Source organism: Montipora foliosa, chromosome 2 (genome assembly GCF_036669935.1).
Source record: "Montipora foliosa isolate CH-2021 chromosome 2, ASM3666993v2, whole genome shotgun sequence".
Classification (NCBI taxonomy): Eukaryota; Metazoa; Cnidaria; class Anthozoa; order Scleractinia; family Acroporidae; genus Montipora; species Montipora foliosa.
Window position 1 is genome coordinate 52,847,022 of NC_090870.1, and position 13,982 is coordinate 52,861,003.

Below are 13,982 nucleotides of genomic sequence, written 5' to 3' on the forward strand. Positions count from 1 at the left end.
TACCTGCTGATTTTCAAGAAAAATGTTTAATAAAAGCTGGATTCATTTGGCAATTTATTTCCAAATATGGGTACAGAAATGAGTATTTTTGCATAGGTTTTCAAAGAACTAACCTCAGTCTTGAAAAACTTTTAACCTAAAGAATGAATGAAAAATGTCAAGATATTAACATCTGACAACAAATATATCACAGTCATGTACTAGTGGCAAAAAACAAATTGTCAAGGAAAACAGATGGAGGAAGTATGGTGAAGTGCTTAGGGTACTTGCTTTGAGATCCAGGGATCCCAGGTTCAAGACCCGTTCTGACCACTCGTTGAATCATTATGTTCAGGCTAATAGTCAGTGGTTCAACTTCTCAGCAACACTTGTATAGCCAACTGATTTGCTTCTGGTCAGTTGGGATTCTTAAGAGTTGTTGTTGTTGTTGTTGTTGTTGTTGTAAGTTGTTATGTTCTGTTGTTTCATTGATTGTGTTTCAATGGCACTGAAAAGCCCCTATGGGGAGGGATCAATTAAGTATCGTCTTATACAGTACTGTACATATTGTACCAGTTAGGGAAAACAAGATGTCAACTTTCAGATCCCTACCATTCACCAACATAGTGAGGTTGATAAACATTTAATTTCAAACGTGGAAATTGTTTTTTACTCCTTGCATAAAAAACTAAAATCTGATGCATTGGGGGAGGGGGGCGTCCCAGGGTGTTTGAGGTGTGAATGGGTTAATTTACATTAGTATAAATACACAGGTAATTATACAAAATCGCGCGCTCTCATTGGCTCGCTATCTCGGATTATCAGCCGATAATCACCTTGACGGACAAAATGGCTGCCAGTAGTCGTTTTGCCACTGTAAGTGAAGATGATTTCGCATTGAAGTGTTTTTTCTCTCTTTTTTGAAATAATCACCTGTGTATTTATACTAAAACAATTATTCGCCTCAGTCTCAGTGATTATTGGTGAATATTCACCGATAATCACTTCACCTTCGGCGAATAATTGTTAAACATCATTGATTGGTACCAACATTAAGTTGACAATTTAGGGTTAGGCTGTAAAAAAATATTATTATATATAGGTGCCCATAGCTACCTTTTGCAGAATACTCTTTAGTGTTTTGTTCATGGCAATATATTCTTTCAGTGAATTTACAATGGTTTCACTTGATCCATCAATGTTCTTCAAAGCCTCAACAATGCCTTCCCGCCTGTTAAAAACACAAGAAAGCCATTGTAAATATTATTATCGTCAATATGACAACTGTACTGTGGTCTCCAGTGAAGATGGTAGAAAGGAGAGGTGATCCAAAAATTGCTTTCAGGGAACACTACCTTTGCAAAACGTATCCGGCGAGGATTAACCTATTTGTTCCTAGGGGTCCCTGGACGGGGGAAAAAAATAATTTGTATCCTCTTTAGAAGGCAAAGGGTTACAGTGTACATGTACATTGTAAAATGAAATGGCATAACATTTCATAAGAATGGTCGCGGTCACACTTGAGAGAAACACAGTGTAACAGTAGTTTGAAAATATGTCAACTCTCTCTGGTGTTTTGAATCCCTAGGGGAAAACTGAACAATAATACTAAGATGAAACTAAACTTCCTATAAAATGCGACCGCAACCAACGAGTCTTACTTTCTCGTAGTATCATGCACGAAGTGTTCCAAGTCTTTGGGTATTCCATCGAGTGCTTTTCCAAAATTGAGGCGTTCTGTCAGCTTTTTTCCACAAGTTGGATGTGCCATAATCGCAAATCAACCGAAACAGACTCAGACGAAAAGCGAAGTTCCAAACATATTCAGTGGACGAAAAGGGCGTCATTAGCTTGGCACACATGAAGTACTTACCGCACACTGTTTTCACAAGCCGCTGGATTTCAGCTGTGCAGGCATTGAAAACACAAACATTGCGTGATCTTGTGTCACAAAAACAGTCACAATTTTGAGGTAAGATGTTTTTACTAGCGACGCAATCACAAGCATAAGTAGCTTATGCTAAGTGAAAACGAACTTTGACATAACAATCAAAATCAACCACGGCACCCGCCATTTTGTTCAAATGCTCATACGCGGGGAATCTGGAACGAGTTCTTTAATTGGCCAGACGTAGTAAATTGCTGCGTTTCGCTTTCACACGACGCTTATGCTTGCGTCAACCCCGTTTTCACAGTGAAATAAGCGCTCTTATAAGAGTCGCTCTTATGCTTTCGCTTGCGTCGCGAGTGAAAAACAGGCTTAAATGTCAAAAAAATACTAAATTTTCTTAATTACACTTACGCAGTTTTGTAAGAGAAGCCTTTTTTCTATTCAAAAACATATAACACGAGACCACTTGTCTTAGTTTTAAAATATGAGAATTATTTCAAGCTATTTTGTGTGAACCAGGTCCCAAATGCAAACCAGAACTAGATTTTGCGCGCTCACGGCGTTAAACAAATGCTTCCACAGAAGAATAGTTGTATATAAATCTCTGATGAACAAAAGATACTTAGCAATGTAAATGGGTTGTATGAAGACAAATTAAAAGGGAAAACAACTCACTTCCGTAAAAACGCGCGTGCTTAAGCTCCCTATTCACTTTGTCCCCGCTAACGTCAACTGCATGGACTTTTAGGTCAACGCAGTCTCGCGGGCTCAGAAACCTGGTTTTGGTCATTGTTATTTAAGGTTTTCCACATATCACTACAACTGTGGTCCGTTGGCAATTTATTTTCCCCGTCATGTATGCGTTATTCTTGCCGCAAGCGTTCTTCGTTGTTGGCCGAGATGTCAAGACAACTAGCCTTGTTTGGAATGACTGTGAAAAAAACTAAACGCGCAGGTTACCTCATCTACAAAGACCCAATATCTAAGTATGAAAAGTTTACCGCGCAATTTTTTTTTGGCGATACAAAGGTCAAGGTCTTGCAAAGGAAAGTGTTGTTCGATCAGCCAAAGAAAAATGGCGAGAGCTTTAGGATACAGTAAAAACGTTCACAATGTAAAATGTAGAATTTATGGTGACTAAGGACAGAGTTTAAAAGATTACAATTTACATTCTTTTCTTGTTAAACTTGCCCTTCTTTCTCTTCAATTTTGTGGCGCGTGCTTTACCCCCTCCCCCCCCCCTTAAACATCCTGTTGACGTTAAGCGGGGACAAAGTGAATATGTCGACGGCCCCTTACAGTAAGCGACGTTCACAGACAACGGACAGAAACCGGAAGTGAACATTTCACACGCCAGGACGGTAGTCTTAAGTAGATTTTTGAACTAAAGTAGTATTAAGACAGCGAGGAGAATTTGGAACTTGAGATTCAAGCTGTTATTTTTGTGGAGGAAAATCCCATAGTGCGAAGTTTACCGTCCCCCACTCATCGCGAGAAAATAAATGAAAAGGAAAATAAAACATCTAGGAATTTTAGACACCTGAAAGATTTTTATTTCTCAAGCGTTTGATGGATCTGTTCCTTATTGCTTTTAACTTGTTTACCCCGCGTGTCAACCCATACCAAGACTACTCTATGTGACGGCATTTTCACAGATGAAGCTATGTTAAGCTTACAGGAGTGACCATTGTCTATCCCATGGGTACTAATTTCTCATGCAAGACTTGCGATTAGCTGGAAAGGACTTGTTTCGCAGAGAAATCAATCTAAAAGCTGAACTCGGTCTGCAAAAACACCGTTGCACAAATACAATATATAGTTGTGCGTTTCTTATTATGGGCTCCTTTTTCTCTTGGCTCCTACCCATAAATCCTCCTGATAGTTAATTATTCGCCGCCTATCCATTTCTCTGAGCTCAAGTCTGTCTGTCTACCCTATTCTAAAGTTTTACTTTCCTCTCTTCAGTTTATTCGCCTACTCTCAGATTTCGATTTCTTAAGCTTGTCGGAAAGAATAACAGCGGTAAAAATTTTCAGCCGTTTTAGTAACGAAATTTTCCGGTTATAGGTAAAGTTTCATTACTTTTTAATCATGACAGAGACTTTGAGGGGAGAGAAAACCTTAAGGCCTGGCCAAATGCGCGCAACATTTCAAAGCGACATCTTGCAACATTGTTGGGCACAACATGTTGCATACGTTTGGCTGCTCTGTTGCGATATGTTGCAACATGTTGGATGACGTTGGATCAAATTTGAAAACGGTCAAACTGATAAGGGAGACCACGATCTCTTGAAAACAAGGACCCTATAGTTCGCTTCGAAAGAGCCTTTAAATGAATTAACAATATCGTTTTTGCAATGCGTGCCAAACGAACTGCAATTTTTAGAACATGAGGAGTACTTCGATCCCTGATAAAATGAAGGACGAAAGAGAGTATATCTGTTGTCGGTCAAATCCGGTCTCAGGTTGAATCCGTTTTTACCTGGAAATTGGTGATCCTCATCATTTTACTTAGGTTGAATATGCATTCTACCCGAGTAGTTTAAAACCGAAAAAAAGGGCTGAAAACATGCACCTATACCTTCCCTCAAGCTCTATTACGCATCTCAACAAGCTCGGTTTCTGTATTCATATACTTAACCATTAAGTCTCAACATTACAGCAAAGTAAGGAAACATACAACTGTATTGTGCACCAACCAGTAATCGAACCCGGAGTCCTGTGTCTTTACTACTACACTACAACGTCGAACATACTCAAACCCAACCCAGTTCTTTTCATTATTTATAATTACTTTTGTATAATAAGTCAATTGATATCCACGTATAATAACCAAAACTAATCATAACCTGACCCTAATTTTTCGCTAGGCTTAATTTAGGCTCAGCTCCAAAAAAAGTTTCTTCAATTCATCTGAGTGTGTATTCAACCTAGGTAAATGAGGATTTATTTTAACCTATTGTAGATAAAATTAAGCCTGGCAACGGATTTTACCGGCAACATGTCCACCATACACGCCCTATCCCGCGCGGGTAATTCGTCTAATTTCTCTTTTTCTCTTGGATAATCGAAATACAGCGAAACAAATTTAACACGGCATTTTGATTTCATTGTGGTTTTATCAAGGTGATGATCTCTTGATAGGAGGGCTATATGGGGAATCCACTCTCTTACCTTGATGATCTCTTGGCTGAATAAGTATAGTTTGTCGCGAATGGAGCCCAATCGTGTGTTCTATGTGGAATTCCCTCTTTTTATTCTGTAGTAACTCTCAATATGGCGTATAATACGGTAAACACCCGCATATAAGAACAAGTGGATTAAGAACATCAGGCTGAAATTTGGCCAATAAAGCACCATATAACTGAATAAGAACAAATTTAGCCTGATAAATAAATCTTGTTCTTAATACAAAGGGAAAGGGTATTAGGATAAGGAAACAATACAGTACAATAACTCACATCATAGCACTATGGTATTCAGGACCATTACAAACTATAAAATCTATTACAAAACAGCATTGTATGTTAATTAAACCTCTTGTAATATATAATTTGAAGTATTTCTGAAACCAATTTTAAGAACATTTTAAGAACACTTTCAGGTTGATATCTCACTAAGCACCCCTCAAATAAGAACACGATCAGCCTTAAAGCTGAAAAAAAATGTTCTTACATGCGCGTATTTTTTGTTACTGTATTTGAAATTCGATAAAAGTATTTTTTGTGCAGACTTGCTTCTTAATTCCCTTTCATCATGTATTGACTATTTATAACTTCTTGAGAGCAATGGCTTCCTGGATTTTAAAACTACCCGTCTTGATTAGCATTTTCGATTCGCGGAAAAGTGGCCGATTAAAACTTCCCATGCTCATTAGCCGTTCCAGCTCTCCACTCCGTTATTACGTCTGAGAGCACATGCCACATTGAAGGGACTGGCCAGAAGATCCGGAAAATGCTGCTTGTTCTCTTTTCTCCATTTGATTCTGCGGTTTTGGAACCAGATCTTTATCTATCAATATCAAAAATAAAAATCAGGACATGGGCCATTTTTAAAATCACCTTTAACTGTTTTCTATCATTTTTTTCAAAACGTCCTCCTAACTCGTGAAAGTTTAGGAAAACTCGAAAACGCTGTGGAAACACGAGCCGCAGGCGAGTGTTTCCACATTTCTCGTTCTCCCAAACTTTCACTCGTGTTTCTATAACTCGATAGAAACACGGTACATGTTTTCTATTTCTTAAATAACGGGTTTGCAGAACATTGAATTTAATCAATGCTGTATTATAATTCACTACAATGCTTGTCCCAGCACGACTCAAGGCAATGCAACTAACACTACTGTAGCTGCCTGTCACTGAAAGTACTCTATTTAGAGTGATTTTACTTGACCCGTGAAACAGAGAATAATAGTTATTGTGTAACACTACCTCCTAATTAGACCTATTGTTTTTCTGTTACTCAGACTATTTAGATCTAAAACGGTAGTGCAGTAAACAAAAATGTAAAATAAAGAATTTCACTTAATAAACGAAGAAAAGTATTACAATAACTGTTGTATAATTTATCTCTTCAGTTGTGTCATTATTGTGTGTTCTGTTTTTGTGTCAGCTTTTTCATCCTCGATCTTGTATGCACCATGTGATAGGGGCTTTTACGCACATATAGCGTGTAATATTCCACGATATATATATATATATATATATATATATATATATATATATTTCACGGGTCAAGTAAAATCACTCTATAGTTAGAGGGTGCACTTTAAATGTTATGAAATTTCCCGGCGTTGGAGATTAATTCTTTCAGTTTCTTTTTTTAAGTACAGTTATGAAGCAAGAGTCATAGTATAACATTCACAGAGCCATAACCGACCTTCGTATAATGCATGCAGACGGTCAAGACTTTTTCAGTTGGTGGAGGTAATTTCTATTCGATTCGTAATTACGGTTTTCCCTTGTCTTCCAAGATGACGAATCATGGATATTTTATATTTAATGGAGTGCCTTGATATTTTATCTTCCACATCCTTCCCCACCCTAAGGGCACTTTTTTTGTACATTTCTTTTCCCTTTAACTTCGTCCAGCAACCCGACCAGCCCTTTCCCCGACAAGCTCACTCAACAATCAGAAAATACTGCCAGGCGATCTGGTGACGTGATTCGGAGGCCGTATCCCGCACGCGGCCTTATTTTCGAAATTCAACATGGCAGAGGTGAGGTGAGATCTCGTCGGGTCTACTTGAATGTTCATTCAGTAACAGGAAATGTGGTAGACACGGAATGATCTGTTGAATTTTGGCGATGGAAATACTGCAGGGAATTTGGAAACAACACCTAAGGCCGCGCACGGTAGTGGAATTCGGCGCTAAAGTTTATCTTCCCAGTCCTCCAAATTACGTCACCAGATAATCTGGTGATGCTATCTTGATAAAACGCGAGAGCTGACCTGTGTCTCCGACAGATTTAGCGCCTCTGCTAACTGTTGTCTCTCAGATCCTACCAAATATTGTTGCTCCTCAAACTCAGATTCAAGGCGATTTATCTGTTCGCTTGTGAATATGGTTCGCTTTCGACGCTTCCGCTTGTTGCTAGTGGCGGTAGTGCATCGATACTGCGTTGAATTATCTGTGCTATCTATACAAATGTAATAGAAACAATTTAAGCGAGGAAAAGGAAAGGAAAGGAATTTTATTTAAGTGTCTAGTCTACTAGCGCTGGAACACTCATTGGGGACGCTGTAAACTGGAATTGACGATTAACACAAATCAAATGAAATGTTGGTTTTTGAGGAGAGGGGAAAACCTGAGTACCCGGAGAAAAACCTCTCGGTGCAGAATAGAGAGAAGCAACAAACTCAACGCACATATGACACCGGCTCTGGGAATCGAACCCGGGCCACATTGGTGGGAAGTGAGTGCTCTGATCACTGCGTCATCCCTGCCTTAGAGAGCTTTTCTCCGGGTCCTTCGGTTTTCTTTCCTCCTCAAAATCGACTCTCAGTCAGCTACACCCACCAGCGGACGGATGCCCTCGATAGGGATAATCTCTGGTAATCTTTCACTGAGTGGAAAAAATAAAGCTGCTTTTGTTATTATTATTAACGTCAGTCTCGATGCTCTTTGTAAAATAAGACGGCGAAGACATTGATAATAACTTAGGGCGCTTTCCTTTTGTCAGAACTGGCCGGCCAGACCCGTCAGTTTGCAAAGAAAACACAACAATTTGAAGGAATACTTGCTTAACGATCGCTCGCATTTTTCTGGAAGAGGATATATCATCCACGCCGAAAGTCTGTTAATTCGAAGGCGTTGTAGAGCTAGTCCTTCCAAATGACAGGAATGGCCGGTTAGTTTGTCAAATGGAAAGCGTCCTTAGACAGTAACTAGACCCTCCGTGAGCGTACACTGGGTTGCCTGTGGTACGTGCACCCTTCCAGACAATTTTTTTCAAGTTAGGGGGTTATTAAGAAGTCATACCAGAAGAGGCCCTTTGGCTCACAGGTCCTCACACGTTCGTACGACGAAACAGATCTGTCCTTGTGTAATATGTAGCTCTAACAGTGCACGATATTGTTTTGGTATTGTCTATCATTGTAGTGCCATGGTAGAAGTCTTGGGTAAATAGTCTGAGAAGACATGTGGTTACTAGCAAAGTACTGAACCCAGAAAGATTGAAGAAAATAAATGGGAAGTGAGAAACATTGGCTTCTGGGCTGACATGTTGATAAACTTCTTTTCACCACAAGTTTAAGCGTGCCCTCTGAGCATCTGGCAGCTTTGTAATACCGAAGTTCAACCCCGTTCGGCGAGGTTAGTGTTTGGATGGGAGACCAAAACAATATAACCCTCGTAAAACAGAATCATCGGACCGAAAATACTATTAAAGCTAACAAATGCGAACTCACCAAGGTACAGATTTTGTTAGCTTGCTTTATGCAAAAACAAATATTGATGCAAAAGTAAATAAATATTAATACACAGTTTTTAGAAAGAGCAGAAGGAAGTTTCCAGGACGGTCGCTCGAGAATAACATATTTACGACATGAAAACAACATTAATTTTGAACCGTGAATATAGACTATAAACAGTTACGATCAGCGACAAACATTTTGGGAGATTTTTGCTACGTTCAATTTTGTTATTGTATGTTTTGGCTGCACAAATAAATCGCAAAATCGAAAGTGACATCGCCGGAATTCAGTGGGCGCCGTGATTAAGTTACCGGGGCATGTTTACTTGCCAAACAGTGAAGCATCTTTGTCAAATGATGGCAAGATACCGGGTTTTTGTAAGTTTCTTTTTCTGTTAAGTGTTATAAAGTTTGACAATGAAATGAGCGAAGTCAAAACAAAGATCACAATCGCCCAACTCTTGTTTATGCAAAGTCAAAATTTACTTTCCAAGACGCGTTCGACGTTATTTATCACCAAGGTAATTTCATCATTTTGGAAATAGCAGCTACTTTATTATTCATCTGCGTCCCAATTTTTCACTGATTTTGGGGCTCATTTTGTTGAAACTCAAGCACGCTTCCAACAGGCCTTTGAACCCTTTCTGCTTACAGAGCAATACTAAAAAACATCTCTCATATCACATTTCAACCTTAAGCTCGGAAATTTAATACACAACATGATATTATAATTCACAAAGGCCGAAAATACCACAGAATCCTTTTCCAACGAAAAATTTATTGAAACAAACAACATATTTGCTCTTAGAGGCGAAAACCTCTTCCTATTTCATTGCGTGCGTGAAGACAAGAAACTCAATCGTGTCAAATTACCATAAAAATCATCATCGTGATCATCGTGTCAAATTACCATTATCGATCGTGGCAAATTACTTCAGGAAAATACAGCTCACTTTGATTTCGGCTCGACGGGCGATAGATTGTTGTCGAAGTCCATTACTCGTCGCTTTTAAGATTCCACCGCCTGTATAACCAATTGACTTGCTATTATTGAGCTTCATAAGGGTATATTTTGTTCAAAGAGCCACTAAAACGCCATTCGCGTTACATGACTTTCGACGCCATTGCCGGTTAAGTTAATCGTTCTACTGTGTCCACCAGAGAAATCTACGCATTTCCCACTACCCTCTCGATCCTAAGAAAATACGCGCAGAAGGCTCTATGCACAAAGACACCACTTAGCAGGGGAGTGACAGGCAAGACTTTTACCGACACGGAAAAAAAAAAAAAAGAAAAAAGAAAAAAAGAAAAAAGAGAAAAAAAAATAAAACAAACTAACTAAACGCAGACCCCAACTGGGTTTGCCATACTGGCAACCCAGTAAAAAGGAAAATATAGAAAATTTATACGAACAAGTTTGTGTGGAGTATTAACCATCCACCTGCTTGATCTCGGCCAGAAGACTGGCTAAAGGGGATGTGCATATAAGAAAGGAAAAAAATACCCTGTCCCTAAAGTGAACTATACACTCAGGTCTCGGTACGATGGCGCAGACTCTAGAGTGGGATGGGAATAATCGAATTAAATAATAGCTGCGGAGAATGCTCTATGACTATGCTGTGACCTGAATCATGACCACCTTTCTCTTGCTGTTTCACGAAGTCTCAGATGCAACTTGTATGGGTAATATTACAACGACCTTAATGCAATGATCACTCACTTGCAATTGCCATCTCATGCTTACACATCCAAAGTGGACACCCTGGAAACCCGCTAATAAAAGCCTAGATTTTTCCAAATATCCTAAAAGGTTCTTTCATAAATAATGTTTACAATGAAATTAAACAGACCCTTTTTGCACTTTAAAGTCAAGGCTACATCGTGCGTTTTCGATTTATGAATATTTAGCTTTGACTATATTTGTATAGGTAATCACATGATTTTGAGCGCAAGTTGAAATAAATAAGCACGTATAATTTTTTTCAATACATATCTTTTATATGTTCAGTAGAGAATTGCCAATGCTTCGGCAATGAGTGATGTTCACACAGTTTTTTGTTCCTTTAGATCACGCATATAAGCAATTGCGTGTTACATTCTAACAATTATCTTTGTATGTATCAACCGTAGCATTGGACAAAAAGAGAACTTTGTCCTTGACAATAGAAAAACAACTTCGCACTTTTTGCAAATGGTTAACTTATTTGTAGCTGATTAAATTTTAGTTAAACGTGATTCTTTTATAATTGATGTAACTTTTTCAGCAGTATCAATTCTAGTTTACAAATGCGGGTGTATAGTATTCCATTTTGTCACCTCGATCTGATAAAAGTGTTTACTTAATTTCTCAAAGTTCAATCCATGGTAACATGTGAGGTTTCGCACATTGTAATGTCAAATTTCTTTAGGTTTTCCGTAGATTTTATTTCCTTGATGGCATGATTTCAAAAAATCTGTTAAAAAAAAAAAAACAAAACCTTTTTTACCCTTAAAGAACTCTCGGAAGAATAAAACAAATGAAAATAATATTAAAGTAAAACACCCTAAATAGAGAATTACGGCTTCTTTGAATGAATAAAATGTATAATACCTTTTTCAAAAAAATGTTAAATAATTGCTATTTATCCCAGTTCCATTTTACTTAAAGGGAAAGCGCTTAAATTGAAATAGGAGCAAAACATAGTCAGTAGGACTCTTTCAGAACGTACCGTTGCTTGACGTAACATTATCACAGACAGCGCCATTTGCCTGTCTTTGCCCCAGAGTGTCGTTTGACGGGGACGTGGAGTGACGTCTTAAAACTGGCACAGCAGCAGACGGCTTAACGGCGACGCGGTAGGGCCGAAAAGAAGGTGGCCGAAACGCATGTACGGAGCTACCCGGAAGTGGAACGGGTAACTGCGGATATATCCCCGCGGGATAGAAACAACATGGTTGCAAAGGAACTGAAAGCGATCTTCCCGGTGACGGAGTGCACAAGGGGCACAAGACATGAGCTGAGTGGAATGGAACCCGATATCCAGAAAGTTGCAGCATGACGCTCTCTTCTGTTTGCCAAACCAGTCTGGCAAAGCTTAAGAAAAGGAGTAAGTGGTCTCCTTGGTGACCCAGGATGTACTGGAAGAACTTGGACGTCTAATTAACAAGTTATCGCTTACATAATAACGCCAAAATGAATTTAAACAGAGCCTTTTATGGAACATGATAAGATTTCTGTTTGTCCAAAGTTAGCCACAATAAAATAATGACAGTGATTCTCTTTCCCTTCAGTACTTTTTATTTCATTCAAAGGAGTTAATTTATGTCATTTATGTGATTCGCTCGTATAGGGACACACAACAACACATGTAGAAATTCATTTATTTAATTTCATAATACTTAAAAGGAAAACAACAGCAACAACAATCTCGCCGGGAAAATACAAAGTTTAAATTAATATGTACAGGAAGACGTCTGGGCCATCTAACTAGCTGTAGCTAAGCGAGTAGATTGCTCAAATGGGGAAACAACAGTACTTTGCTTGAACTCACGACACAATTAACAAGGAAAACTCGGGACCGTGTCACTAAAGGTTGGCAGCAGCGCTAGCCTACCTATTGAAATTCGTGTGAAAGCGCACATTGTTCAGAGACAATTCACTTGACACCAAATTGGGACTTAAGTGTCTTTCCAATCACTTGGCATTCGGCCATCGCTCAGGTCAACCCGCAAATGAATTTGATCAAAATAAAGCAAATTTTCATACTAAATTCAATGAAATATTTGTTTTTCTACAATTACTTGGTCCACAATGCCGCCCTGGATTCTCCTTTTAAAACCTGTAAACTCAGTGGTGAGGATAAAATGGTCAACACTCATGGCCCTCAAACTAACGTTGGACAATTCTTAACAATTACTGACGATGCCATAAGGTCTCGGTGAAGGTAAGTTTGGGCGTCTCGCTCAAATTTTTTGTTTTTGCAAGTCTTGAATCGGTGGTTCTGTGAGGTATATTTTTCCGAAAATTAATTTTAAAACTACTAAAATTGCTTTTCTTTGTTTGCCGCCATAAACTGCACGCGAAAAATGATGGACGTGGCATATCAATCACAGGTGAAAGGATTGGGTGTCAACTGACAGCCTTCACGCGCGATCTGCTACCTTAAGGGGGGAGACTCTTAACTACAAAGCTGTTGCTATGTAAAACTTTTACCCGTCATATCTTTGATGACTGAATATCAAAGAACAATCCCTTTGGACACAGATGTTCTATAGAAGGTCTCTTGTACTTTTTCGAACGACAGCCATATTGGCAAGTCACGTGACCACGGCAGAAAAAGCGCTAAAACTCAAATTATTAACTTTTTACAATAATGAATACAGTTCGGAGAGCATTGTTTGGCACGTCTTGACGTTAGGATTTGTTGAAATTGTGCTTATGACGAAAATTACCCTGCTTTGAAGGAGTTTTTAACACACTTGGTTTGATTGCGTTTGTGTTGAGAGATAAAACGGAAAATCGATAAGTGGGATTATAGAGAATGTTTTGATCTTTCCTCTTCGCCCAAAAAACATCACCGAAGAAGTTGCTCCAGTTCTTTTTGACCATTTGGGACTGGTAACTATCAGCGCATGCGTCGTGATTTTTTTCCGCTGTTTCGGTCTGCGTAGCAGTGTCAACAGTGGAAAGCGTCGAAAACAAATTTTCCCGATTAGCCCACCATTTTGTCAGTGCTGAAGAAGCCAATACTGCCTTCTTCTGGTGCCTGGGCATACTTTTAACCCGCTTAGCCCATAGAAACCTCAAGAAAACGAAACGTTGTTGCAACAGCCAAAGTTTTTGCACAATTTTACATTTCCCTCCATTTTGGCGGCAGTCCGACCAGCGATGTAAGCGTCCTTAGCAACAGGTTTATAGTTAAGAGTCTCTCCAATAAGGACGGTGCCTACTAATTCAAAGGTATTTTTGCGTGGTTTACTGAATTTACGGGAAAAGGAGATATTAACAAGTGTTGTTGAAATCGAAAAAGAAAGTTGGGGGTAACCACGCATTTTTCGAAGATAATTAATCAACAATATTTGTTAAAAGCATTAAAATACAAAGCAATGTATGGCGTTCTTTTCCAAATTTATATATATATATATATATTTAAAAAAGCTATATACAATGGTTGTGAGTGGCAGAGTTACGGGCTTTTATATAGTACACAAAAAATGGA

The 13,982-nt window shown here is 38.8% G+C and overlaps 2 protein-coding genes across 3 annotated transcripts in view; both read right to left on the minus strand.

Moving 5' to 3' along the window:
- The window catches only part of LOC137993539 (BRO1 domain-containing protein BROX-like), a 34,012-nt gene extending 32,180 nt beyond the window's left edge, over positions 1 to 1,832 (minus strand). Inside the window, exons 1-3 of one of the 2 annotated variants that reach the window (XR_011121883.1) lie at positions 1,641 to 1,822; positions 1,096 to 1,210; positions 114 to 136 (exon numbers count right to left, since the gene is read on the minus strand). Coding sequence is in view for 1 of the 2 variants with exons in the window: in XM_068839459.1 (XP_068695560.1) it covers positions 114 to 136; positions 1,096 to 1,210; positions 1,641 to 1,750 (248 nt within the window). In the remaining variant the exon portion in view is untranslated. Of the gene's footprint in view, positions 1 to 113; positions 137 to 1,095; positions 1,211 to 1,640 lie in introns of both variants that reach the window. The other variant, XM_068839459.1, reaches the window with a different exon arrangement.
- A 2,657-nt stretch (positions 1,833 to 4,489) lies between these two features.
- LOC137990942 (homeobox protein not2-like) lies at positions 4,490 to 11,851 on the minus strand. Its single transcript, XM_068836064.1, has 3 exons — positions 11,493 to 11,851; positions 7,322 to 7,509; positions 4,490 to 5,881 (listed from the first exon to the last, which is right to left on the minus strand). Exons 1-3 carry the CDS (start codon positions 11,818 to 11,820, stop codon positions 5,744 to 5,746), a joined length of 654 nt encoding a protein of 217 aa, XP_068692165.1. The 5' UTR covers positions 11,821 to 11,851; the 3' UTR covers positions 4,490 to 5,743.
- Between the last annotated feature and the right edge of the window lie 2,131 nt (positions 11,852 to 13,982).

Coding starts and splice junctions, on each gene's coding strand:
- LOC137990942 (XM_068836064.1), bottom strand. CDS start 11,820: ATGCTGCAACTTTCTGGATATCGGGTTCCATTCCACTCAGCTCATGTC. Junction 7,510..11,492: donor TAATGTTACGTCAAGCAACG/GTACGTTCTGAA, acceptor ACATTTGTATAG/ATAGCACAGATAATTCAACG. Junction 5,882..7,321: donor TAAATCTGTCGGAGACACAG/GTCAGCTCTCGC, acceptor TGATATTGATAG/ATAAAGATCTGGTTCCAAAA.